This window comes from Maylandia zebra, linkage group LG2 (genome assembly GCF_041146795.1).
Source record: "Maylandia zebra isolate NMK-2024a linkage group LG2, Mzebra_GT3a, whole genome shotgun sequence".
NCBI classification, from domain to species: Eukaryota; Metazoa; Chordata; class Actinopteri; order Cichliformes; family Cichlidae; genus Maylandia; species Maylandia zebra.
In genome coordinates, this window is record NC_135168.1 from 13,722,997 (window position 1) to 13,748,114 (window position 25,118).

General features: G+C 43.3%; 2 protein-coding genes and 1 long non-coding RNA gene across 3 annotated transcripts in view; 2 read left to right on the top strand and 1 right to left on the bottom strand.

Annotated features, from left to right (window-relative positions):
• Nucleotides 1–25,118, top strand: part of LOC143413758 (protein NLRC3-like) — a 97,469-nt gene that overhangs the window by 39,220 nt on the left and 33,131 nt on the right. The gene's annotated exons all lie outside the window — the stretch shown is intronic.
• On the top strand, nt 6,213–7,035 carry LOC143413269 (uncharacterized). The gene is made up of 2 exons (XM_076876052.1): nt 6,213–6,288; nt 6,644–7,035. The coding sequence occupies exon 2, from the start codon at nt 6,694–6,696 to the stop codon at nt 7,033–7,035; it is 342 nt and encodes a 113-aa protein (XP_076732167.1). The 5' UTR covers nt 6,213–6,288; nt 6,644–6,693.
• On the bottom strand, nt 9,058–11,145 carry LOC112433871 (uncharacterized). The gene is made up of 4 exons (XR_013094207.1): nt 10,745–11,145; nt 10,552–10,659; nt 10,301–10,474; nt 9,058–9,692 (listed from the first exon to the last, which is right to left on the bottom strand). It is a non-coding gene; the product is annotated as an uncharacterized LOC112433871 (long non-coding RNA).

The following is a 25,118-nucleotide window of genomic DNA, read 5'->3' on the forward strand; positions in this document are numbered from 1 at the left end:
CGTCTCCGAAAACGTCGGAGTGCTTTTGAAAATATGTGGTGTCCTGATAAACTGAGCAGATATTTGAGGTTTACACAGCTACATTCTCGCCTGAAAATATGTTAAACGTTTATTTTGTGACCCAGAAAGAATAATAAGAGTAAAGTTAAAACTAACTAGCTGTCGCCATTGTTGACAGCTGCGCTATGAATTCTGGGACACAGCTTCTTCTTCTTCGGGGTTTAACGGCAGCTGGCATCCTTTGTACATGCAGTGCTGCCATCTTCTGTTTCAGTCCGTTATTACACTCTTAAATCCTGCTACTCATTCCTGCGTCCTTTGTGATCTTACAAAGCTTCAAACGATGCGTCGACTATTAAATTAGTCGTCGACGATTTTAATAGTCGACATAATCGTGACTAGTCGACTAATCGTGGCAGCCCTACTGTGCAGTTCACATTGGAGGGCTTTATTCCATCCACTGAGTCATCAGAGCTGTGGGCCTTCTGTGAGCTCTGCAGTGTGGCTGACAAAGCTGACATTAAGTGTCCAACTTTCAGGATTTTTGCTAAGCTGTCACTCACTGTAGCTATCATCTCACACACTTGGCTACTTTTCTCTGTAAAGGTGTTTGATGACAGAGTCTTAACCCCTGAATATGAAGATAATGTGTTTGATATATCTGTTAATACCTGACACGACTTCTTTCCTTTAAAGTCTGTTTCACATCCAATTGTAGAGACGAGTGTGTCAGAGGATCATGTGAAAGGATGTTCTGTCTTTCTTCAACATACATATCTGTGTCACGTATTTACATAAAGAGGAAATCGTATCGATGGCGAGGCTGGCGAGGAGGGCCGGCCCTCACCGATCCACCGTTTATATGCAGCCTGTGTCTTTCATGTGTCTCCACCTGGATCCCTGCTGAGCCACTTCCTCCCCAGCCCTCAGAAACACTGTTGCTATAGTAATTGTATCTAAGTGAATAACCATAGCAACCACAGAGATGTTTTGGATGGCACAATGGTAGCTGCTGGTTTTAAGTGCTGGAGATCAAAGGGGCCTAACGTTGTTAGGGAAGAGGAGGGGGGTTAATCAGTGTCGGGGAAAGCGGAGACCAGCGGGGTCGGGAGGAGCAAGCAGGAGGCAAAGGGAGGAGCGAGGAGAACGACGGTTTTCCCTCATGGCACCAACACCCGTCCCATTTCCCTGCGGTCCAATAATTAGCTGTTTGGGGTATACTGCGACAGGAAGACGGCTCCTGCTGTCGAGCTTGCAGTGATGGTTAGTAGCTGTTTCACCCATGCTGTGTGAAACTTAATACACGGCCTCATTAAAGATGGAAATTAGCCTTTGGCTATAATCTGGCATGTTTACATTCATGTAATTTTTCTTTTTACATTTATGTTCATTAACATGCACGGTCCTAAATAAATAAATAAAATAAAATCGCTTCCTAAGGAGATTTGGTTTCAAGGTCAAATTTATTTCTATAGCACATTTCAAACAGCCGATGCTGCACAAAGTGCTTAACAATATAAAAATGGTATTAAAAGCAACAATGTAACACAATAATAACAGTAAAAAACAATAATAGGACAGTAAAAGAATTAAAACAATAACTAAACTAATTCAAATAAGACCAGAATGCTTGGGTCATAGTGTGTTAAAAGCCAGGGCATAGAAATGTGTCTTTAGTAAAGATTTAAATTGCTCAAGTGTTTGTGCAGATCTAATATTTAAGGGGAGACTATTCCAGAGTCTGGGACCTGCCACAGAGACGGATCTATCACCACGGGATGTGAGGTCAGTCCGTGGGATGGACAGCATTAGTTTTGAGCTGGACCTCGTGGTTTGTCCTGGAGCATAAACAGAGAGGGGCTCAGACAGGTGAGGAGGGGCTCGGGCATTAATGACTTAAAAACAAAATGTAGAAGTTTAAATTGGATCCTGTAGGAGACAGGAAGCCAGTGTAGAGAAGCTAAAACTGGGGTTATATGCTCTCTCCGTTTGGTACCAGTTAGCAGGCGAGCAGCTGCATTTTGAACCATCTGAAGACGATGGATGGAGGCCTGATCTAGACCATAACACAATGAATTGCAGTAGTCTCATCTGCAAGTAAGGGAAAGGTGAATAAGACGCTCAAAGACGTTAGGAGGTCTGGCTTTACCTTGGCCAGCTGTCTTAACTGAAAGAAGCAGGACTGAACACTGCACTCACCTGCTTCTTCACTTTAAAAGAACCATCAATGTAGACACCGAGCTTTTTACACGTGTTTCAAGTAGCGGTGCTTTATCAGGCCAGTACAGGTCAGCCTAATCACTGGTTTCAAACTCCCAGTAATGAAACTGGGGAACACTGGTTGTGCTCAACCTACAAAATATTTCACGTTCCTGCGATATGTGCTGAGCACGCACGACAGACATGAAGCAGACAGGATCACAGCTGATCTTCTCTCGCTCACGAGTGAGCTAGTTAATGTTGGGAGTCACAGAGGGAGCGCTACGATCAACCTTTAAATCAAAACGGTTCACCTCCGACACAAGGCGTCCAGTCGACGCAGAACCCAACGCAAGGCATCGTCTGAGGGTTCTTCCATCCATCACTGAAACAATTCTGTGTAGGTGCAGAGACACCCCAAGAATCCAGGTGTTATGTGGCAGCTTCGTGCACAAATGTTATTAATAAGTAGCTGTTATTAGAGCGACGCTGAGGGTGCTGAGTGGTTGGGATGTCCCCCAGACCATCACTGAAACACCAGAGCAGCCGTGCTGACGAGGTTCCAGCAGCACGATGCTCTGCAGCCTCTTCCACATGTGTTCAGCATGCAGCGGCTCTCATCTGTGAAAAGCACAGTTCTGGTCTTTGGTGGGAAATGTTAATCACAGCCGCACGCCTGCACCACTGACGGTCTGCATGACTTATATGTAAAACGAATAATTTGCACCTAAAAGGATGAAAAATAAGCAACATTTTCTAAGAAATGGAAAACTTTAAACTTCAATAAGGATGCCAGCAAAAGCAGCTTCTTTCCACTGCTGAAAAACTGCAGTGTTTGATGTGAAACAGCAGTAATCACATCAGCGATGGCTTCACGGGGACACTGACAGACGATTTCTGTCCCTGCTCCTCTAACCTGTAGCTCCTTAAATCCAAACCAGACAAAGCTCGACGTGTCCTGTGAGGTTGGACCGCTCACATCCCCAGGTTTGGCTTTTAAATCACATCATACACTCTGTGCTACAGTCACAGCGTAGGGAGGCAGGAAACTGCCCCGTCGCCAAGGAAACCTAGGTGTCTGTCTGTTGTCAGGGCAACAGGGCAGAGGGGATGGGGAGCAAAAACACGGATAACGACAGGAAGGCTGGGCAGGGACAACAAAGGCAGGCGGGGCCGTCAGCTGACGTCTTTGGATAGCAGGAAACTGTGAAGCATAAACAGATCTGATGCTCACGATCTGTTTACATGTTTTTCTCTTCACGTGGAGTAAAAATGGCGTCATTCACGAGACCTGGTTGTTCCAAGCTGCTTGCCTATTGTAGATTCACTCTTCCCAGTCTGGTGCAGGTCTACAATACTTTTCCTGGTGTCCTTCGAAAGCTCTTTGGTCTTGGCCATGGCAGAGTTTGGAGTCTGACTGTTTGAGGCTGTGGACAGGTGTCTTTTATACAGATGATGAGTTCAAACAGGTGCCATTCATACAGGTAACGAGTGGGGGACAGAAAAGCTTCTTACAGAAGACGTTACAGGTCTGTGAGAGCCAGAGATCTTCCATGTTTGAGGTGACCAAATACTTATTTTCCACCCTGATTTACGAATAAATTCTTTACAAATCCTACCATGTGGATTCATGGATTTTTTTTTCACATTCTGTCTCTCACAGTTGAAGTGTACCTCTGGTGCAAATTACTGACCTCTGTCATAATTTTAAGTGGGGGAACTTGCACAATCGGTGGCTGACTAAATACTTTTTTGCCCCACTGTATGTATGTATGTATATATATATATATATATATATATATTTTTTTTTTTTTTTTTACATACATAGTTTTTTGTTGCCTTATGGTTCCAAGCGCTGTCACCAATCTTTGCATTTTGTTATTATCTCATGACACTTGTTTAATCAGCTACCATCTCTCCTGTGGACTTTTTAATGTCTACAGTCTCAGACCAACACAGCCCTGCCCTTCCCATATTAGATTCTTGATGAATGTGTGTTGTTGTTATTCAGCCTGGTTCAATGTGCCCCTTTTTAACTTTGAGCACCCGCCCCTTTAAACCTCTCTGCACAGCCCTGCACTGAACTCACTATCTTCTCCCTCTAACAGCCTCCACATGTTCTCACTGTAATTTCCCCTCATGAATGAATTTATGCTGCACTAATGTGAATGTTTGCAGGGAAATCAAACGCATTTCACACGCAGTACTCGAGCTGACTTACCTTTGTTTGAATGACGACTTGTACGCGCTGACTCCACAGATAAGGTACGAAAATATATCAGGCTACGTCTTCAGGGTTTCTACTCCACGGCCGTATTTCATACGGGTCCACATTTCCACTGCACGCTATTTTCTGCAAGTACCGCCGCTTTGCCTCTGGACGCAATCGGTCTCTATACAGTCCATTCTCTTTTGAGCTGCTTTTAAGCATCTTGTAATCGTCGTTCCAACACAGTGTGTTTGTTTTGATTCGTAGACCTCGAAAATGGTGCCGCGCTCCCACAATGCATTGCGGCGTGACGTCAACTCCAAAGCCCTATAGAACATGTTCTTTTTCATTGTCAAAATGATCAGGAATAAAGAAGAAAACTGATTCAAAACCTGTGGAACCTGCCAAAAAACAAGTTTTACTGCAAAGGATTTCTAGATGTGAAGGTTTTGTGGCTTTTTTCAGTTTCTAAAACAAACTCATTTGTACAGAAGGATATGAGGATGTATATGTCCGGTGGTGGGTTTTTTTCTTCTTGATTTAATGTATTCATTTATCTCTTCACTTAATCTTTCTTTATGTTTTTTTTTTTTTTGATTTGGCATGAGCGATTTCCGGTCCTCACTCCAAGCCAGTTGGTGGCGGTAATGCACCACATGTTCTATCACAGCTGCGTCCGAGAGGACAGGAAACGTCTGTATGCGTCTGCAAACCAGGTAACTACACTCAGCTGAGCCTCTCTGCTAGTCGTTATTAGTTGGAGGGTTTTGTGTCACTTTCTCTCGGCTTGATAAAGGGCTGTATAGAAATCTCTGGTACGTAACACGTAACGTCATTTTTAGGGAGCGTCGCAGAGAAGTGAGGCTGTTTCTTTGTTTTTGTCGAGTTTTGATTGAAGACATGTTTCCAGTCCGTTTTTTACTCGTTTGTTTTTTCATTAATAACTTTACATTATCACAGAGAACAAGAAGGCGCTTTGTTTGTCACATTCACCTTATGTCTGTGAAGGTTCTCAGTCATCCAGGTCATCGTAGTCAAAGGAGCTTGCAAAGAAAAGCGTCTGGACTTCTTTAAGTTACTTGAAGACGTTTCACCTCTCATCCGAGAAGCTTCTTCGGTTCTAAGGTCAAATGGTGGAGAGTCCCAGATATAAACCTAGTGGGAGTGACCCCCCACAGAGGGACAAAAGGACCCCTGATGATCCTCTAATCGCCTGAGCCAAGGTGTGAAACTGGGTGTGGGTCCCAATCAGCCAGTTTCGGGTGAGTTCATTGTGAAACCTGGCCCCACCTTATCATGCGAATTCCTGAGGTCAGATGGCCCAGGATGTGAGTGGGCGTTAAGGCGTCTGGGAAGGATCTCAAAACTGGATTATAGATGGCAGAGAGTTGGTGTCGTAAACCCCGCCTCTGTTCAAAGATGGTCGCTCACAGTGGACATAGATGGCTTCTTTCACTCCTCTTTCAAACCATCTGTCCTCTCTGTCCAAAATGTGAACATTAGCATCCTCGAAAGAGTGTCCTTTATCCTTAAGATGCAGATGGACTGCTGAGTCTTGTCCTGTGGAGGTGGCTCTTCTGTGTTGTGCCATGCGCTTGTGAAGTGGCAGCCACTTGGCAGCCACAGTGATAAATGGCTGAGATGGCTGCAGCTGTACGTGTGAGGTACCTACATATTTCAAGATGAATTTGCAGAGATGTCATGTTTGGTGCTTACAGACATCACACTGCATTTTGTGATTTCGTAGCTGTTGTTGTGATATTTCGGAGCTTCCCATGATCACCGTGACAGTCATTCATTTTAACATAACCTTTCTATTCCTTTCAGGGATCCTCATTTTTTTGGTGAGGAAGATCAGCAGCTGTGTCGACAGGCAACAGGTAACGGCATGCTTTTCTGTTAGTACTGTAGACCTTGGTCTGGTGCTCTTTTTTAGTTTAACACAGTATTTTCATTTGCCGAAGTGTAAAAAGCTTGTTCCAGGAGAAACAAACTTTAGTGAGTTCTGCAAAATGATTCCCACCATTGCACACTCTGTCAGCCTCCAGTGTGCCCTTTTTTTTGTCTTTTAACTGAAGAAAGTCGGTATCAGAACATATGAGATAAGTGAGATCCTCATTTTGCCTGCTTATTTCAAGATACAACATTTTCACAAACTGCTGTAGGATAACCTTGCTATTTGTCTTTTCCAACACTTCTACATTCATCCATATTTCCTTGTCTGCTTCTTTCCAGGTGAAAAGTACCTGAAATGGGTGAAAGATTTTGTTTCCAAAAACAAAAGCATGTGCGTTCACCTGAAGAAGCCAAGTGGTGCTGACCTGTGGATAGAAGAGCTTGAGAACACCAAATACAACGGGGATGATGATGAAGTTAACGCCTGGGGAAAATTCTACCTTCCCGAGATTGTAAAAATGCAGGTTATTGGTGTGGTAAAGGGCACCTCATGTCCATGTGACGAGCTTGTGCTGATGACGCGTGAGGACAAAAAGCTGTACGGCTATGACGGAGAGGAGCTGCATCTGGTGGCTTCCAGTTTCCTGGAACTATGTGACAAAACGATAGAGTATCCAGCATCCAAGCGCTACTACAATGGAGAGGCCTTCAAAGATATGGTGAGAAGTTAGACTGCTAAGAATAAGACTGGGGATGCCTAGTGTTAGAGATCAATCACCTGAGCTTTTCTTTGTATTGTTGTGTGTTCTGTTTACACTGAGGAGGACTGGAAAAAAGTTAAGATGAGTGATGTGGGGAGGAAACTGCAGGAAGAACATAAAAAGCTGGTAAATGAAACCCAGTCAGCGTTCGTCAGCCTAATATCATAGGTGGGTATTGGAGCTGAGTATCATCACTGATTTCTAGAACCTGTTCAATTCCAATTCACAAGGTCCCAATTAGATTCCATTTAATTCTTACTCAGAGAGTCAGAAACATTATAATTCTGATCATTTATCAGTACTGACACTTGTGAAACTTCATCAGAGGTGTGAGCATCACAGCAGATGCTTTTGTGTCAAAGTAACTGAGGATAAAACACAAAACCATGAAGCAGATTTTCCTGGCCTAGCTTTTTACAGTAGATAACCTTAAAAATATTATTCTGCAGTAGAACAAAAGCAGACGAGAACCACGACTCAACAAATGTACATTGGCTGATGCTGCTGAAGTGATTCAGAGGTTTTAATAAGAGGTTTTAATAGAGACACAGCAGAGCATTTTGCAGTTTCACTTAATTTGAAAATAAATAAAATTTGGTATTGAACAGCAGAAATGAGGCTGTCTTGTCGGAAGTCATTAAAAAAAAATGGCTGTAAGCAACGGTAGACTGCTTCATAACAAGCAAGCGAATAATGCCAAAAACAGAGATTTGAGATGGGAAACGGTGTTCTTAAAGTACACTGAGAGAGGCAGAGAGCTGTGCTGTGTTGTTTTTCTGTGTGTGTTTTAATGGTGGTGGAAGCAAACCAGCAAAAGTAAGAGGGAATTCATGACAATGTTTATGTCAAGCGAAATGTGTCTTCTTTTGCTGCTGGTTTGGTTAGAGAGAGACAAAACGTGCAGCTTCAGGATCTGAGCAGCTTTCAGCACCAACGGCATCACAGCTCAGACTTGGATTCAGGATTAAGCCCTTTATGTTTGACTGTAGTGATTGTAGCTCTGTCCTTGTTATTAATCGCTTTAGTCAAACACAGCTATTGTTTGCTGGGATGTGTATATACTTGACAGTTTGTATCTCAGAGTTATCAAAGACACTGTGGATAATCATCAAGAGATTGTTGTTCTCTTAATAATGACCTATTTGATTGTTTGTTTTTTCTTCTTCTTACAGATTCTGGTATTTGGCCAAAAGAGAGCTTCACAATTCTTGGCTTCACCTGTGGTAGAAAAATGACTAAAGTTATGCAACACTCTCTAAAATTAAAGCTATGCAACGCTTTAACATGAATGGCGAAGGAGTGCATCTCTTTCACTGTCTCTTCCTGTCCTCTTCTCAGTCTTTGTTGTGGCACCTCTGCTATGTGTTATAGAAAGCACTTGGAATCATGTTCAATACAAAAACACCAAACTCGTGGGATTGCCCTAGCAAGCAGTTGGTAAAAACTAATTAAAACTGATATATATCAGCTTCACTTTCTAGCTGCAAAAGCACGTTTCTGCAAAAGCATGCAGTTTCCTGTCAGCACTTTTTGGCACAGAGTGTACTCAGAGTTAGGCCTTTCTTATATAAAGCAATATAATCAGCATATAAACATTTAAGATGATAAATTTAAAGCTCAACAGTAACTGCTATAAATATTATAACTACACATGTAGTGCTTTTGCTTAAGTAAATTATAGTTGGGATCATAATAAGAAAACATGTGTTTTTATTTTCTGTGTACCCTGGGTACAGACCAGTATAAATATGGGATTCTTCCCAATAAATGCTGTCTGATAATGCTTCATATTGCATTAAACACTAGATATGTAAGCAAACAAACAAAAACCCATAGAAGCCAGTTTTAATTATTAAATGTGACAATTACATGGAGATGGAAAGTAAACATGCTTATACACGTCTCTGTGATTACAGAAAATCCACACAGATGCTGTCAGAGCAAAGAATCTTTGATTTATCAGAATGATGAATGCAAACGATTTCATGAAATCTCACTCTTGTTCTGGGTTGTAAAATTCACCTGTCCAGTTAAACCGAATCCTTTGCAACACGGTTCTAAGAACCCTACCAACCTCATCCTCAGCTCTCTGCCTGTTATCCTTTTCAGCTGAGTATTCATCCACATGTGTTTCAACTTCTCTCTCATTTTCAAGCAAATTGCTCAGGCTCTCAGCTTCAGCACAGTTACCATATGGCCACTCTCTGAGGTCTTCTGTGTTCAAGCCAAACAAATTCTTACATGATCTGCAAGGCTTCATTCTGGCACCATCACGGAGACAAAAAGCCTCACACCTGATATTTCCAGGTACTTCAATTGTTCCATCAAAGTAATCTTTCTGGACTGTGTTTGGATAATAGGTCATCACCGCACCAGATACATATTTATGCCATTTGCTAAGACAGGAGGCAGCAATCATAATTTTCCCAGCGTTAGGACCTTTGGTGGACATGGAGACTCCGCAGTACCTTTCTGATTTGTTGGTTTGGGATTTTTGAGAAATGCAGATGGTGGACGAGACGAAAGCTGTTTTTTTTATTATTCTCTTCTAAGTCCAAGTCTGTGAGGAGATCTTGCAGACTCTGCTTTATTTGCTCTTCATTCTCTGAGTTATTTTGCAGGACGATCTGAAAACAGTTACAGATCTGGTCAAAGTGTTGCACCTGATTATATAGTTGTTTTTCATAGAAAGTTGATCAACATGTTTGTTTCGCTGCTTGACTTGTTTAACTATGCAGGACCATTGGATGCTTTTGGTTTAGACATTTTAAGATAGGGGGTGAAACATGTCACAAAAATCTATTTAATTTTAAATCAATAAGCAAAAATCCATCTTTGTTCTCACTAATTTATAATTAAATTTGCTAATTGACCTTTTTTTTTTCTATTTTGCTATGCCGGGCTGTCAAAACACGCTGAATTTAGAGTCTTTGAGCTGACTTAACAGATCCAGCAGCTACACAGTGACAGCATCATATACGCCTTGAAGACTGTAAGCATCTCCAATAATGAGTCTGTTAGACATTATTTAGAACTAACAAATTCTGAAGCAAGTCTCCAGCTCTCCTGCAGTCTCTGTGTTTGGTGGAGAAGTATAGCTAGAAGCATATGTTGAAGTATAAGGTACAGTATGGATTTTCTTTGGATTTCTCAGTAAAAAAGCACTTTGCATTATACTTTCCTAAAAACTGGAAGTTTGTCAGATTGACTGAAAATGTGAGAAGAGTTATCTTACCATGTCGAGCACACAGGAGAAGGGACTTCGCCTGGGAAGCTGAGTCGAATACAACTTTAAAGGCCTGGGATATCTTCTCATTAAAGAACCCAAAACAAAAGGATTAGGGAAGATTTCTTCTGGAGAAAAGGGGATGTTGTTGATTTTGCCCAGAAACAACATGCTGTGAAGGATCTGTTGAGTGAAAACATATTTGCTTATTGTTAGTAGTGATAAACAGGACTGTCTTAAAAGTGTCAAAGGTAACACACCTCATCCACCAAGTGTTGACTTCCCGGAGTCATGTAAGAGCCCCGAACCATCCTCTTGGTAATCTTGTAGGCATTAGTTTTGAACCTCCTTTGAGAAATTGTTGTCTTCTAAAATGATAATGATCGAGCAGTTAGGGATTTAAAGACACAGGAGATCTGATAACTTTGGCTACAGCAGAGTCTGCAGACATACCTATTTTGCTCTTGGTCGGCCTATTTTAAACATGAGAGAAAACATAGTTAGTGAAATGTTGATAACATACAATGACTATCATTGGTGGCTGAAAAGATGCCAGGTAACAAGTGAAAAGCTGCTACTTACCATCGCCACAGTCTAAGAATGAAACAGGAAACACTGAGCGAGTTGCCTCCATCTTAAAGCTGTTGATCATGTGATTTAAAGGAAAGCCACACCCAGCTCTTTCCTGGAATTTTACTCGACTGTAGAAAACTGCTCCATTTGCCCCGCCCACCCATGATCTTTAATATCTACCAAAAACAACCTTTTGGTTGTCAGTAACCAGTCGATCGTTTTCGCGATTAAAAAGTGGCTTTTTGCGGCGGCGTTCCCACCGCGAGCAGAACTCCGGCTCAAAAACCGCTGTTTTTGAACACTTTTATTTACTTAAGCACTTTAATGGGCTTACTTTGAAACAAAGTGCAATTGAATGATTATTGTTATGTGTTGCCTTGAATTCGGCTATGCTGTCTGTTAGACAGCTGTTTTCCTTTATTGTTGTTTTTGTATTGTTTGTAGCGAACGCTACTGGAATGTATAGATTAAGCTACGTAGCCAAGATAATTAATAATTTAACTGTTGTACATTGGTTGATGATGATTTGCATTGTTACATAGGCTTGCAGAAAAATATATTTGTTTACCGGTAAACTGAATCGAACTTGATGTGCTAATGGACGTTTTTCTGACCTACAGATCAGGTTTTGTTCCCTCCCTTTGAATTAATCTTCTTCATATTGAAGTGGCGAGCCGGTAGGACCATTCTTTGTTTCCCCTCTTTCCCCCACTTAGCCGTCTTTGGATTACGGACATATTTCCCCATTTGTATGAAGCTGGACTCTAAGGAGGAATACCTTAAAAGTGAACTTTAAAAAGAAAAGGACCAAAAAGGACTTTTGCACAGAAAGATCACAGCATTGATTTATTATTTAATTGTGGGCATTTATGTTGTGTGTTGTGTTAATTATTTTGTTCCATTTCCCCTTTCCTCCATTTATTCAATATATTTTTGGTACAAGATATTGCAGTCTTTGGTCTCATCATTCACACCATCTAGGCTCCATAAAGAACTATTTCTTCTGCGCGTCAGTCAGTAAACTCATCCATTGAAATAAACTAGTCCTTAAATAACTTTGAGTTACACAGTGGCAAATGTAATAGAGAAAGACACAGGGCCACCTGAAATCTGTCGTCCTATCTGATTCAAAACCAACATGTAGGAGAATCTGGAATCTTTGATTTTGAGTTAAAAATAAAATATGGGTAAAATGCAGAAATGTTTTTACTAACATGTACTAACAGAGACTTGGAGGAGAGAGACCTAATGTTTAATAATCCACATTTCACTGTTTTACTCTTTGGTTCAGATGTGGATACTGTATTGTTCTTTCTTTGTGATTGTTTATGTTTAAGTTGTTTGTTGCTGGTTTTTAGTTTGTTTTTTTCTGTTTGGGAGCTGACACAGTCTCTATGGAGATGGGTTTTTGGGGGGTAGCAGGAGGAGAGAAGCTGCAGAGAGGCGTGTAAGACTGCAACTCTGCTTCCTGGTCCCAACTCTGGATAGTCATATTTTGGGGGGTTTAATAAACTACTACTGCATGATGTAAAGCTGAAGTATGACACAGCTTTATGAACCTCCTGTTATCCTGGTAGACGAGTACAGCAATAAATCTTTTACTTGAACATCTTCTGGCTCCAATAAGCTTTGAAATGTGACCATGAAGTTAGAGACACACTGACTGAAACCCACAGCTGTGACTGTGGATCACATCCACACACAGTGTAGCTGCTGTCTCTGTGTGAGGTCTGTGTATATATGTACATATTTATGCTTATATTCATATTCTCTTATTCCCCTTTATTTGATATCCTAATTCTGTGCTGTGTAAAGATTTGTCGGTGTTCTGCTGCTACAAACTGGATTTCCTGGAGGATAAACATGAGGGATTCATAAAGTTCTATCTCTCTGTTAAAATCCCCCAAAATAAATAAAATGTGAATTTCAGGCAGACGTGTTTTTAAAAGAGTCTCTTTAATGGAAAAATGTGTTTTTAAAACCAGCCAATAGGAGCGTCTGTGGATATCAGCTGAGGCTGAACTCAGGAACACCATCACATATAAATACACAGAATTAAATCACTAGATAAAAGACGTCATTAAATAAGGATCGAATCAACATGTCAGAGGTCAAAGGTCAGTCAGAAGAGGTGTGGTTAAACACTGGCAGTGCAGCGACCTAATGCAGTTTGGTTACCGCCACGGGAAAAGCCCCGCCCCCTCTGAGCCTCCGCTGTGTCCTCAGCACATCCAGGAGCAGCAGGTCAGAGGGGGCGGGGCCATGTCAGGACTTATTTTAAGTAAAATTTAAAGTGGAGCGACGGCAGGAGTCACACAGCAGTAACCAGCTCTGTCTGCCAGGGTCAAAGGTCAAGCAAGTCCTGCAGCTGACCCACACACAGACTTACACTGATCCACAGAGAGTGATGAATCCACACATCACTCGGCTGGAGGAAGCTGGGTTTTGTTAGATTATAATATTATTTTATGCCATGTTATACCCCTAATTAAAGATTGTGAATTATTATGTAGTTTTAGTTTGCATTATTCTCCTGAATTAGAAGAAGCTGATAACTATTGCATTAGTTAAACTGATGTGCATTGTATTAAACTGCTGACTTATTGTGAATGAATGATATTGTTTTATGATGCATTATACTGCTGAGTTATAAGAAATACTGTTTGCAGAAAGTCATCGCCTTATTTGTCTGATTAGAACAGAACATGCTGGAGTTTTCTGCCCCATCTCAGCAGGAGCAGATAAACAGGGAGCCAAGGTCGTAGCTTAGGCGCTGTGTGAGAGAAAGCATGTGAATGTTTAGGCTTTTATGATAAGGTGGAGGCACCAGAGGCTATAAGAGTTTGAGCAATGCTCCACCATTTTGAGATCAGAGGCTGTCTGCATCAGTGTCCATCTCCCACGTGTGTGATCATTAAAATCATCGTTTGACTCAACCCGACCGGACCAGTGTTGTTATTGTGGTTTTTCTCTTGTCTCCATCCCCAATATTTTGAACTCGTAACATTTTCCACACCGTCCAATCAGAAACTAGTGTTGACGCTGAGACCCGTCTCTGTAACAGGAAGTCCATGAACAGGCAGACCCTCTGCAGCAGGCTGACCTGTGACCTCTGAGACAGAGGGAGGAGTTTGTGTCAGCAGGGGGCGCTGCAGCATCGCCTGAGAGCTTTAAGAACAACAGCAATAAACAGGAAGTGAAAGTCACACTTCTGTTGGTGTGCGTTATCAGCAGACCCCACCCTCTGCAGGAAGCTGAGATAAGAAGCAGCCAATCACAGAGCAGAGAGCATGTGACTTCCTGTTCCTGCTGTTACTGTGACAACAGCTCCTGGGACAGAGAGCAGCTTTCTAAAGAGGAAAGATGTTGCTGTCACCCCCGGGTGTCATGTGACCCGCCTGATGTACCGATTTAAGACTGTAAGAACAATAATAACAACATGTTTTAGTCAGGTGATCCATGCAGAGCAGATCCATGTGACCAAACACAGCTGGATCACATGTTTCCTCTCCTGGAAACAGAAAGCCTTCATGTATAAAGGCTCATGTACCCACTGAGCCCTGCTCTCAGATCTGTGAGGCTTTAACAAACAACAGTTTAAAGTCATGTTTAGCATCTTCTGTCAGTGTGGAAGGTCACACACTTTCCTGAGTGTTGAACCCTGAACTACTAGCTGTTCATGTCAGCCTGGACATAAATACAGACCTGCCTGCTGTCATAGACCCCAGCACTCACATGTTACTTATAAGTGACTCATATGTATGCATGTATATATTGTGTATGTTGTGCTATTTCTTACTTAGTGTGTTGTGTCTTTGTTCCTGTTTGTGCTGCAGCACTGTAACCTAAATAATTTCCCCTGGGATCAAAAAAGTATTCTGATTGTGATTAAATGAAAGCAGTCAGAGCAGAGGACGGTGATGTAAGGAATGGGATTTTAATCAGCCAGTCTCCTTTAACTCTCAGCATCACAAAGTAATGTGGTAACATCTGGACTGATGTGTTTACTGTCAGCTAGTTTAAATGCTGTAGGCTGCAGCCGCTGCTCTAACACTATAACTGTAACAGGGCTCAGTGCTGCTTCTAACAGTCTGAGCTGCTTCAGGCTTTATTTGTGAGGAGCACAGCAGCTTACAAACACGTGGCTGGGCCTGGACCCAAAGGAGTGTTTGTTAAAGCCTGCAGTGAATCCAGCAGCAGAATGATGGAAATGCAACACAGCAATGATGAAGAGGAGCAGCATTAAAGCCAAAGTCCAGTTCATACAGTTAGGTCCATAAATCAAATAAGGGAAAATAAAATGTTGTTGGATGCACCTGTCTGCACCCTTAATGCTCTCTGGTCACTATGGTAACGCGTAAACATTTCTTTCAAAATAAGACACACGACTACAACACGGGAAAAGACCCAGGGAAACGAAGTTAACGATAAAAACCCTGAAAACCATTGTTGGATTTATATTTTATCATTGTCATTGTTATTGGGGAATATCTAACCATATATGCTCAGAGGTGTAGAACCAATTGTGTAATGATAGTAGTCTTTAAAGACTTTGTGTGACTCCAGAGTGTTCTGGCATTCACACCCACGTCCTGGGATCATGGGAGAGGTGCTACCTTCTTATTGTTTTGTGGTAGGATGTCTGTTTTAGTCTAAGTGCCTTTTGTTTAGATGAACTGCTGGACTTCCAGACCAGCAGGTTTAGGGAAGTCGTTTATGGGGTCACACTCTGACTCCACACACACACACACACACACACACACACACACACACACACACACACACACACACACACACACACCTACATAACATACAGACTGGTACCTTTGTTCACGTGTATGTTAATGAACCTATGTATATTCATGTAACCTCAATAAAAGAACAGTGTTACGAGGGAACGGACGAGAGCGACTGTGGTCAAGCGAAGGAACGGCATTGGTCCAGGTCTCTCCCGTGCACGAGAAACATAAAGAACTACTCGTGTCTTGCTTTGCTGTGTAGCTGCATTGAACGATCCAGCGAACAGGTTTATGCTACAAACTGTTAAGATTCAAGAATTGAGAAAGGGTACAAGAGGTGATCGAAAAATAACCACACTGGTCCGGCCGGGTGAAGTCAAACGAAGATTTTAATTCACATGTGGGAAGATCACTGAACACAGCAATTGATCTTCAACTTACTAAAGCACAAACAATTATTTTATAACATCAGGGTTTGTTTACTGACGCCCCTTCATGCGTCACAGATACATTTTATACATAGATCAGATCAACATCATCATGACTTTTCACCTAGAAAATCATCTTCTATTTTCATGGCTAGCCCTTCCTGTCTACCTTTCAGTTCTTGTCTTGTTCCTCTTTCTTGCCGAGACACCAAGAAACGGTTCCTCTTTTACCAAGACAATTTTGCAGTTACAGCCAAACATAACTAACCTCTCCTCTAAATAAATCTAATTTAAAGTGTGTGTGTGTGTGTGTGTATGTGTTGACCTCACATGCTCTTTGTGTCACCTCTTCACCTACTGTCTGTGTCTCGTCCTCAAATGCTCTTTCTCAATTCACCTGTTGCACTTCTGACCTTTTACCAGACCAGAAGCTCACTGAGACTATGTGTATGTCTTCTACTAAATAAATGTTTTAACCAAGAACCTCTACTAAAACCTTAATATAAGAATATGAACATATAAAAGATAATAAAATAAACTGATATAAGTGTTTTGTAAGCATGTATTGCAATTCCTTCTATGTTCTAGTTTTCCCTCAGCATGTATCACCTGAACAGTCACGTCAGTGAGGCTTACGACCTTTAAAGAACCTGAACATCAACTCAAATAAGCACAGATATGCAATATGTATAAAATAATTATAACTGCCCCTGAAATACAAAGTTAGCATCATCATAAACATCTTAAGGCCATCTTAAAGCTATCTATTACATTGTTAAAGCAATGATCATACTGCAGATTATATTATGCTGGTAAAATACTTTTGTTCATCCCCACAATTCCCCCTTACGACCTCTGGCACACCAGAGGTCGATACACAGGTTGTTGTTCACTCCTCAGTCCACTCGGCTACCTCCAGATCCATCATCGGCATCATGGACATAGGGGCCACCGCCCCAGGGTCCACTGCCTTTGCGTCCGGGACCTCTCCGTTCCCCGTGGGTCTCTCACAAGTGACCTGTTTTGTAAAGCTGGACACAAGAGCCTTCAACTCATTAAAATATTCTGCATGAGACCTGTTGCTTGTCCTGGGCTGCTCCACCGGGACCACTGTCCAGGGTGCTGGAAACTGTCTCCCAGTCAGCAGCTCATAAGGGGTGAAACCTGTGGATTGGTTAACAGAACATCTTATGGTCATCAAAGCAATGGGCAGGGCTGCGACCCAATTTAGCCCTGTCTGCGCACAAATTTTAGCCAACTTGTTTTTCAAATTTAGGTTCATCCTCTCTACCTTTCCTTGAAATTGAGGATGATAGACCGTCCCGAACTTATGTTGCACTCCCAACATCCTCTCTACCTCTTGCAAATCTTTATTCTTGAAGTGAGTACCATTGTCTGATCTAATTCTCTTGGGAAACCCATGCCTTGGAATGTAATGATTGATTAAGCACTTAATCACACTTTTCGCATCTTCACATTTGGTCGCCCATGCTTCGGGCCATCCAGTCAGAACATCCACACACACCAACAAATACCTCACCCCACCTGGGCCTGTATCAATCATGTCGGTATAATCAATCACGACCTCTTCTCCTGGCCTTTCTGGCATGAGAAACTTACCAGCTTCAGGTTTTACTGCTGGCTTTGGGTTGTGTGCCCCACAAATTAGGCACGTTCTGGCCTTTTCCAGTATCATCCTTCTCAAATCAGGATGCCACCATCGGCACAAATTTCTCTCCATCTGTTTCACTCCCACGTGACCAAGCCCGTGAGCCTCATTCACCTTTTGTTCCGCCATTTTGGCCGTTAAAGCGGGACGCCCATCTGGCCCCCTCCACAAACCGCCATCTTGCCAGGCTCCTTTGTTTTCCCACACCCCCTTTTCCTCTGGGGATGTCTCCTCCTGAGCCTGTCTAACTTCTTCCATGCTGTTAGTGCTAACCTCCTCTTCTGGGGTTACCTGCACCAGTTGTCTCTGTCCTTTGTAGCCCGCTGCTTCCTTTGCGGCTTCGTCAGCTTTCTGATTTCCTCTTGCCACCATACTGTCTGCTTGTGAGTGGCCTTTGCATTTTATAATACTTACCTCGTCTGGGTCCTCCAGGGCCTTTTCCAGTTCCTCCATTTCCTTTTTGTGACAGATGGGTGCATTAGTGGCCGTCCTGAACCCGGCTCTCTTCCACTGAGCCAGTTCCACATGAGCTGCTCCAAACGCATATGCTGAGTCAGTGTAGATGTTCACTCTCATATTTTTAGCCAACCTCAGGGCTCGAGTTAGGGCTATCACTTCAGCTCTCTGGGCCGACTGTCGTCCCTCAATTTTTCCTGCTTCTTTCACCTGAAACTCAGTTCCTACTCTACAGACTACTGCATAGCCCGCTTTCAATCCTTCTTCATCTCTGTGGCAGCATCCATCTGTGAACCAATCCTCAGCTCCGTATATGGGCTCTGCCTTCAGGTCTTCCCTGATTTTTCCTTCAAGCTGGGCTTTCTTAATACAGTCATGTGGTTCTCCTGACCCCATTAGGTCTGCCATATTTATTCCTTCATGTGTGAATATCAAATTTGGCGCCTCTAAAATTTTGCTCAACCTTTGTTGCGTCAGTGGAGTCATTGTGAATGCCTGTGAGTTCACATAGGCCACTACACTGTGTGTGGTGAGCACTTTCAGTGGGTGTTCCCTCACTATATGTGCTGTTTTCTGAATTATCTTTGCTACTCCTGCTGCGTGTTGTGTGCATGTGGGATGCCTTGCTTCTGTTGAATTTAATCTTATGCTGACATACATAAGTACATCCCTACCTCCCCCTTTTTTCTGAAACAACACACCATTCACAACTCCCTTTGTTTCTGAAACATCAAGATAAAATGCCTCATCATAGTTAGGTGTGGCCAGATCTGTGGCTCTTGACAAATCCTGTTTTAGCGAAATGAACGCTGTCTCTGTGTCCGGCGTCCAAGGCAATTCAGCCTTCAGATTTCGAACACCAACTTTCTTGATCAGGTCCCTTAAAGGGGCCGTTTTACCCGCATAGTTCGGAATGAACTGCCTGCTGTAACCTGTCAAGCCAAGAAAGGAAAGCAACTCCTTCACAGTTCTTGGTTTTGGATGTGTCAGAATTTGGTCTCTGTGTGTGTTCATTAACCCCACTGATCTGTGTGCGATCACCCGGCCCAGGAATGTTACCTCTGGCCGGACCAACTGCAGTTTTTCTTTGCTCACTTTGAAGCCACACTCCGCCAATCTGTTCAACACCACGAGCGATGCTGCCGTACAGGCCGCTGCTGACGGGGCTGCAATAAGAAGATCATCAACATACTGTATTAATGTACAGCCCCCTGGCAGTTGACATGGGGACAATGCCTCTTTCAACACCTGATTAAAAATTCCTGGTGAGAGTGCAAAGCCTTGTGGTAGGCGTGTGTACCTAAATTTGCGGCCTCTGTATGTGAATGAGAAAATGTCTCTGAGTGACTCGTGCAGTGGGAGACAAAAGAATGCATTCGCTAGGTCAATACATGTGAACCACTTTTGGTCCCCAGTAATTTCGGTCAGAGCCGTGTAGGGATTTGGTACAGGCACAGTGTCAGTCCTCAGCATGGCATTTATTGCTCTCAAATCATGTGCCATACGGTACTTCCCTGTCCCATGTTTTTCCACTGGCAAAATAGGTGTGTTCCAAAATGACCATCAGGGCTCAAGCACTCCTGCCTTCCACAGTCCTTCAATGGTTTCAGCTATACCTTCTTCTGCTTCAGTTTTGTGCTTATATTGTGGTCTGTTAATTGGTATGTCAGACTTCAGCTGGAACAGGACAGGCGAACAGTTAGCTAGACCTACATCTGTGGGCCCTGCGGACCACAAAGTACCAGGCAATTTTGAGAGCTCCGCTACTGCATCAGGATGATCCATTCTTTCCCTGCCATGTATTCTGGAGATTTCTTTATGTTCTAAGATCACTGCATCGTTGGACAAACAAGTTATGCGATATATTTTACATTTTGGTGCATACCAGACATTTGGAATTTGGGTGCTTTGCCAGCATGCGTTGTCCAGCGCCCGCTTGACCATTGGTCCCAGATCTCTTGGCCCATGACCCTCGTGGACCGCCAATGTAATGTGAGGGGCTGAATCCTCTCCCACATTGTACCAAGGCAGTTGTTCATCAGTAAATTTCACAGCCGCGGCCACACCTTCTGGTCCAACATAAATGTTATGTGTTTGCACATTCCACGTCTGTCCCTCAAGATCAGACTGGAACTGTTCCCGATAGATATCGTTATCTTCCCTATCATAAAAGAGTGTAACGTGGAAAGGATCTCGCGGAGGGGAGTAGACGGCCAGGCTCATTATCCAGGGTTTCCATAGCTGATAATGTCTCAGAATGCCTTCTTCCACCAGCCTCCCCCAGTAGATTTCGGCAGTGGGTTGTTCAGAGTTCTGGACTAGATATTGAGTCTTTGAAGGTGATCCCAGACACGGGAATTCTTTTCCTCCAGGCAGAGTAACAATCAGTCCATCTGGTGAGCACATGATTGTGGCTCCCAGTTTCACAAGCAGGTCCCTGCCCATGAGATTTGCAGGCACCTGTGAGGACACCACATATTGGTGTTTCAAAGTCTGTTTTCCCAGCTTTGTCAATGCTGGATCCGTCAATGGCAGTGTCATTGGAATCCCGGAAAAGCCTACCACATTAACTGTGTGACAGGAGAGTGTTGCACTGTCTGGTGTGTCTTTCAATGTTAAGTATGTTGCTCCAGTATCCACCAGGAAGGGCAATTCAGTGCCTTCCACGGTCATCGACAGCATGGGTTCTGCCGTTCCCACGCTGTTCGGTTTCTCCGGGCTCCGTCAGTATTGCTCCCCCTCCCAGCCCCAGTCGGCTACTGGGTACTGGGGGGCTGGTGCTGCATTCGGGTTTGGAGCTTGATGTGCTCCCCTGTAAGCAACTCTTTGTCTTGGGGCTCCTCGTGCCTGGGGCTGATAGCCTCGCCTCTGATAATTTCGCTGCGATTCAGGGCATTCTCGGGACCAGTGTCCTTCTGCTCCACAGCTGTAACAGCCAGTCCAAGACACATTATTAGGATTCCCTGGATTCCGAGCCCTTTGTCCTCCCCTCACGGATCCACCACGCCCTCTCTGCGGTCCACCGGTCCCCCAATTCCCTACGGGTTGACGCTGCCTTGGTGCATTGGCGGGCCAACGGTCATCAGGGTAGAGACCCGGATCCTGATCTGGCCAGTCAGGCACAGGATCGGGCTGAGGCCTTGCCACCATTATAGTCTTATTTAGTTCTTTCAGTTCTTTTTTCTTCGCATTATATTTTTCGCGAGCCTCACCCAGCTGCAGCCTAAGCAGCTGCGCCTGTACTTCATCTAACTCTTTCTTTTGTTTGTTCGTCAAATCCTGTTCCTGCTGAAGTCTGTGGGTCACATGTCTCTCCCACTGCACCGAGTCTGCAACGGCAAAATCTGGGTTCTTTTCCAAGTCAACTGCAACCTGGTTGGGCAGCCCTGCCAGCACTGCCGAACGAAAGCACGCTCTACTTTCACCCTCCTTCCCCGGATGTATTCCTGTTCCTAACAACCATTGTTCCTTTGCTTTAGCTAAACACTCTCTGGGTGTGTTTTTGGGATCCCAAATAATTTTTGGAATGGCTCCAGAGTTAGGAGTTGGGTCCTTCTCCCGGACTGCATCTGCTAAGTCATTCTGCACCTCATGATATTTCAGGTCATTTGCATATCTGGTTGTTTGAGCTATCTGCTCTACATCTGCTAACCCACCACCCAGCATACAACGTCCGGCCAAAGCGCGAAAATCGCCCAGCGCTAATTCTTCTCCTTCGGTCAGCGCGCCCAGCCTTCTCAACCAGCTAGCTCCTCCCTCAGTTATTGGTGGAAGTTGTTTAACCAATGCTTCCAAATCTCTCACCTTATAGGCGCGATAAACTGGTTCGTTCTTTGGACCTGCTATTAGAGGCAGATTTAAACCAGGGTCAGGAGCTCCTTGTTCAAAACTCACTTTTCTACTCTTCCTCGACTTTCCTTTTCCCTTTGAGCTCCTAAATATGGGCTGTCTCTGTGCTTGGTCTCTCTTCACACTTCTTTTCCTCAAAATTAGGCTTGTACTTGGTTGGGGCTCAGGTCCTCCATCTTCGTCCTCCTCATCGTCCTCTTCTTCTGATGACGTCGCACGGTCTTCATTCTCCTCTTCTGGCCCTCCCTGCATTACTCTCTGCTTTATAACCTCCAATACCGTTAATGCCTCTATTAACGCACGTGGGGGCTCATGCATTTGTCCATACACTTCTCCTTCAGTTTTTAACACCAAGCTCAGAGGTATTTTATCACCCAGCCCTTTCTGTTGGGATGTAATAAGTTTACTTACCTCAACCTCCATCGCTTGGCACTCTTTCTCTGCTGCTTTTAATGCTCCAGGTGAAGCCAAACGAATAGCTTTCTTAAGCTGTTCAAGCTGATCCTTCAGAGGTTTGCATCCCCTTTTCCCACTAGGTGTCGCACCCGAGCTGTCAGCCATTCTCTGAAACACAGACTTACCTCTTCCAATGGCGTTTGTCGACTCTACCTTCTTGGTCTAGGTCACCCAGACACGCTTAACTTTCGGTTTCAGTCTTCGTCTCGCTGTTCTCGCAACCACTGGCTCCTCTTCCCCTGCTCGGTGATACACAAAGTTTAACCCAGCACTTTAGACGCTGTCCTCGCGTTCTCAAGCGTTGACACTCAATCAAAATTATTCGCCCTCAAAGTGTTAATATATGACACCAGCAACCCTTATGCGCAACGCGCTCACCTCCGTATACTTACCTCTCCAATAGTTCCTCGGATTAGTGTTTTTTCATTTATTTTAAACCCATTAACGGCGCTGCGCGTCCCTTATATACTTTACAGCAACACACCCTCAAGGGTCCCTCAACTTGTCCCGTACTAATAAGTCTAAAACCAAGAAATCACCTTTATGACATTATGTCAAAGCTTTCTCCATGTTGCACAGCCTGCCACAGGTTTAACAAAAAAATCGCTGCCCGAGAAGGGTCCCACATATCAAGGTGGTCGTTTTCACAAACTTCCAGCAGACCCTCAAATAAACAAAAACAACGACCCAGGCAGGCTTCCAGTTCAGCCTCCTCAATTTCTATGCACACTGAAAACTCATGGGGAGATTCTTCTGTCTCCCCGTGTCCTACACAATTCACCTCCAAATGATCCCCTACAATTGAAATTTCAGTGTGGAATGACGCAGAGATTAACATTTCCTTATTTATTCACTATATGTAACCTGAATTTTCTCTCTCTTATCAAATAACAAAGGTTATCTTTACAATTTGTTATTGAACTACTAATTAACTTGCTTTTTATGGTGTCAGTTATAAACTGCCCCTAAAAAGTCCACTTTATTGCGTGCTCATTGAGTTACTCCTATCAAAACTATTTAACAAGTTCAATTTACACATACTCATTAATTTGTCACGCTTATTAGTGGCTCATGGTTGCTTAAAGCCTATGTCTGACTTGACCACAGAGTTAGAGCATCATTCAATCCTCCCAGGATGACCACTCCACTTACTCTGCATCCAGTCAGCTCATGAATTAACAACACTTGCAGACTGTAACCCTTTTATTTTTTGTTTATGCCTTCAAATCCACCTTAAATCTTCTTTACCTAAACGTTGGTTTTAAACACAAACAATTCTTATATTCTATTTTGAAACGTTGTCACCATTCATATATTTACAATGTTATTATTTACTAAGCCAGCATTTTAATCGCAGACATTTATCCACATTTGCAAACAATAGTTATAGAGCTGAATGACACACAAAACCGAAAGCATAGTCCTCTCATGCGCTCTGCATCAGCTGCCTCATTTGCATGCACACACACTCTTCATCTAAGAATAGCAGCAGGCAGTCAGTGCATTGCTGACTCGACCCACAGAAATCTTTTTTATTACAGAGACGTCTTATATTTACAACTGCACAGATTTTAAACCTTTTAACACCTATCGAATTTCGACAAATTTAGCATAACAGTTTAACCGATAAACTCCCTGAGTTTTTTACGATCAATTAACCAGTATCTGTCCAACAGTTTCTGGCCTCATCTCTAAACTCCCTAACTCAATTTAAAAGTGTCCAACACCCAAGGTCCAACCTTTGCTGCCCAAAAAAGCGCAGATACCGTTCCAAACGGTAAGGAGACTCTATCTCCTAGCTTAATTCCGGGATGCCCTGTACCCCACAGCTAAACCACACTGAACTAACCCTCTTCGCCGAGAGGTCAATGTCGCGCGTCCACGACAAGGAGGGAGCGTAACCTCCGGGCTCTGCGCTTCCTACCAGTCCAACTGGCGTTCTTGAGTAATTTATAATACTTTGGAACAACAGTAAAACACCCAACCAAGTGTAAGACTGAAGCAGGTCCAACCTTATAACCAAAAAATAACCAAATTCCCTAACCTACTAAACGGTCCAACCGCATTCAATCATTACCAGCAGTCCAACTGCTTTAAATCCTCAGATTCTTATCAAAATCAAAACAGACATGCACCAGTAATTTCAGTGAGTAGACTTTTAATTTTCACAGCCCAATTTGACACACTTTGGAAATAATTCAACAGGTAGTGTCTTACCTTTTTTAAATATGATGCGCCGGCGTGCGTCCACTCACTTTTGACCACTGGCCAAGTCTGCCCGTCTGACCACCTCGGACCACCGCTCACACCTCCACTTTTTTCCCTTACTCAACCACCGGACGAAGCCCCCAAATGTTAAGATTCAAGAATTGAGAAAGGGTACAAGAGGTGATCGAAAAATAACCACACTGGTCCGGCCGGGTGAAGTCAAACGAAGATTTTAATTCACATGTGGGAAGATCACTGAACACAGCAATTGATCTTCAACTTACTAAAGCACAAACAATTATTTTATAACATCAGGGTTTGTTTACTGACGCCCCTTCATGCGTCACAGATACATTTTATACATAGATCAGATCAACATCATCATGACTTTTCACCTAGAAAATCATCTTCTATTTTCATGGCTAGCCCTTCCTGTCTACCTTTCAGTT

Excerpts from the sequence above, each read along its gene's own strand:
- LOC143413269 (XM_076876052.1), top strand. The coding sequence starts at position 6,694 with ATGTGCGTTCACCTGAAGAAGCCAAGTGGTGCTGACCTGTGGATAGAA.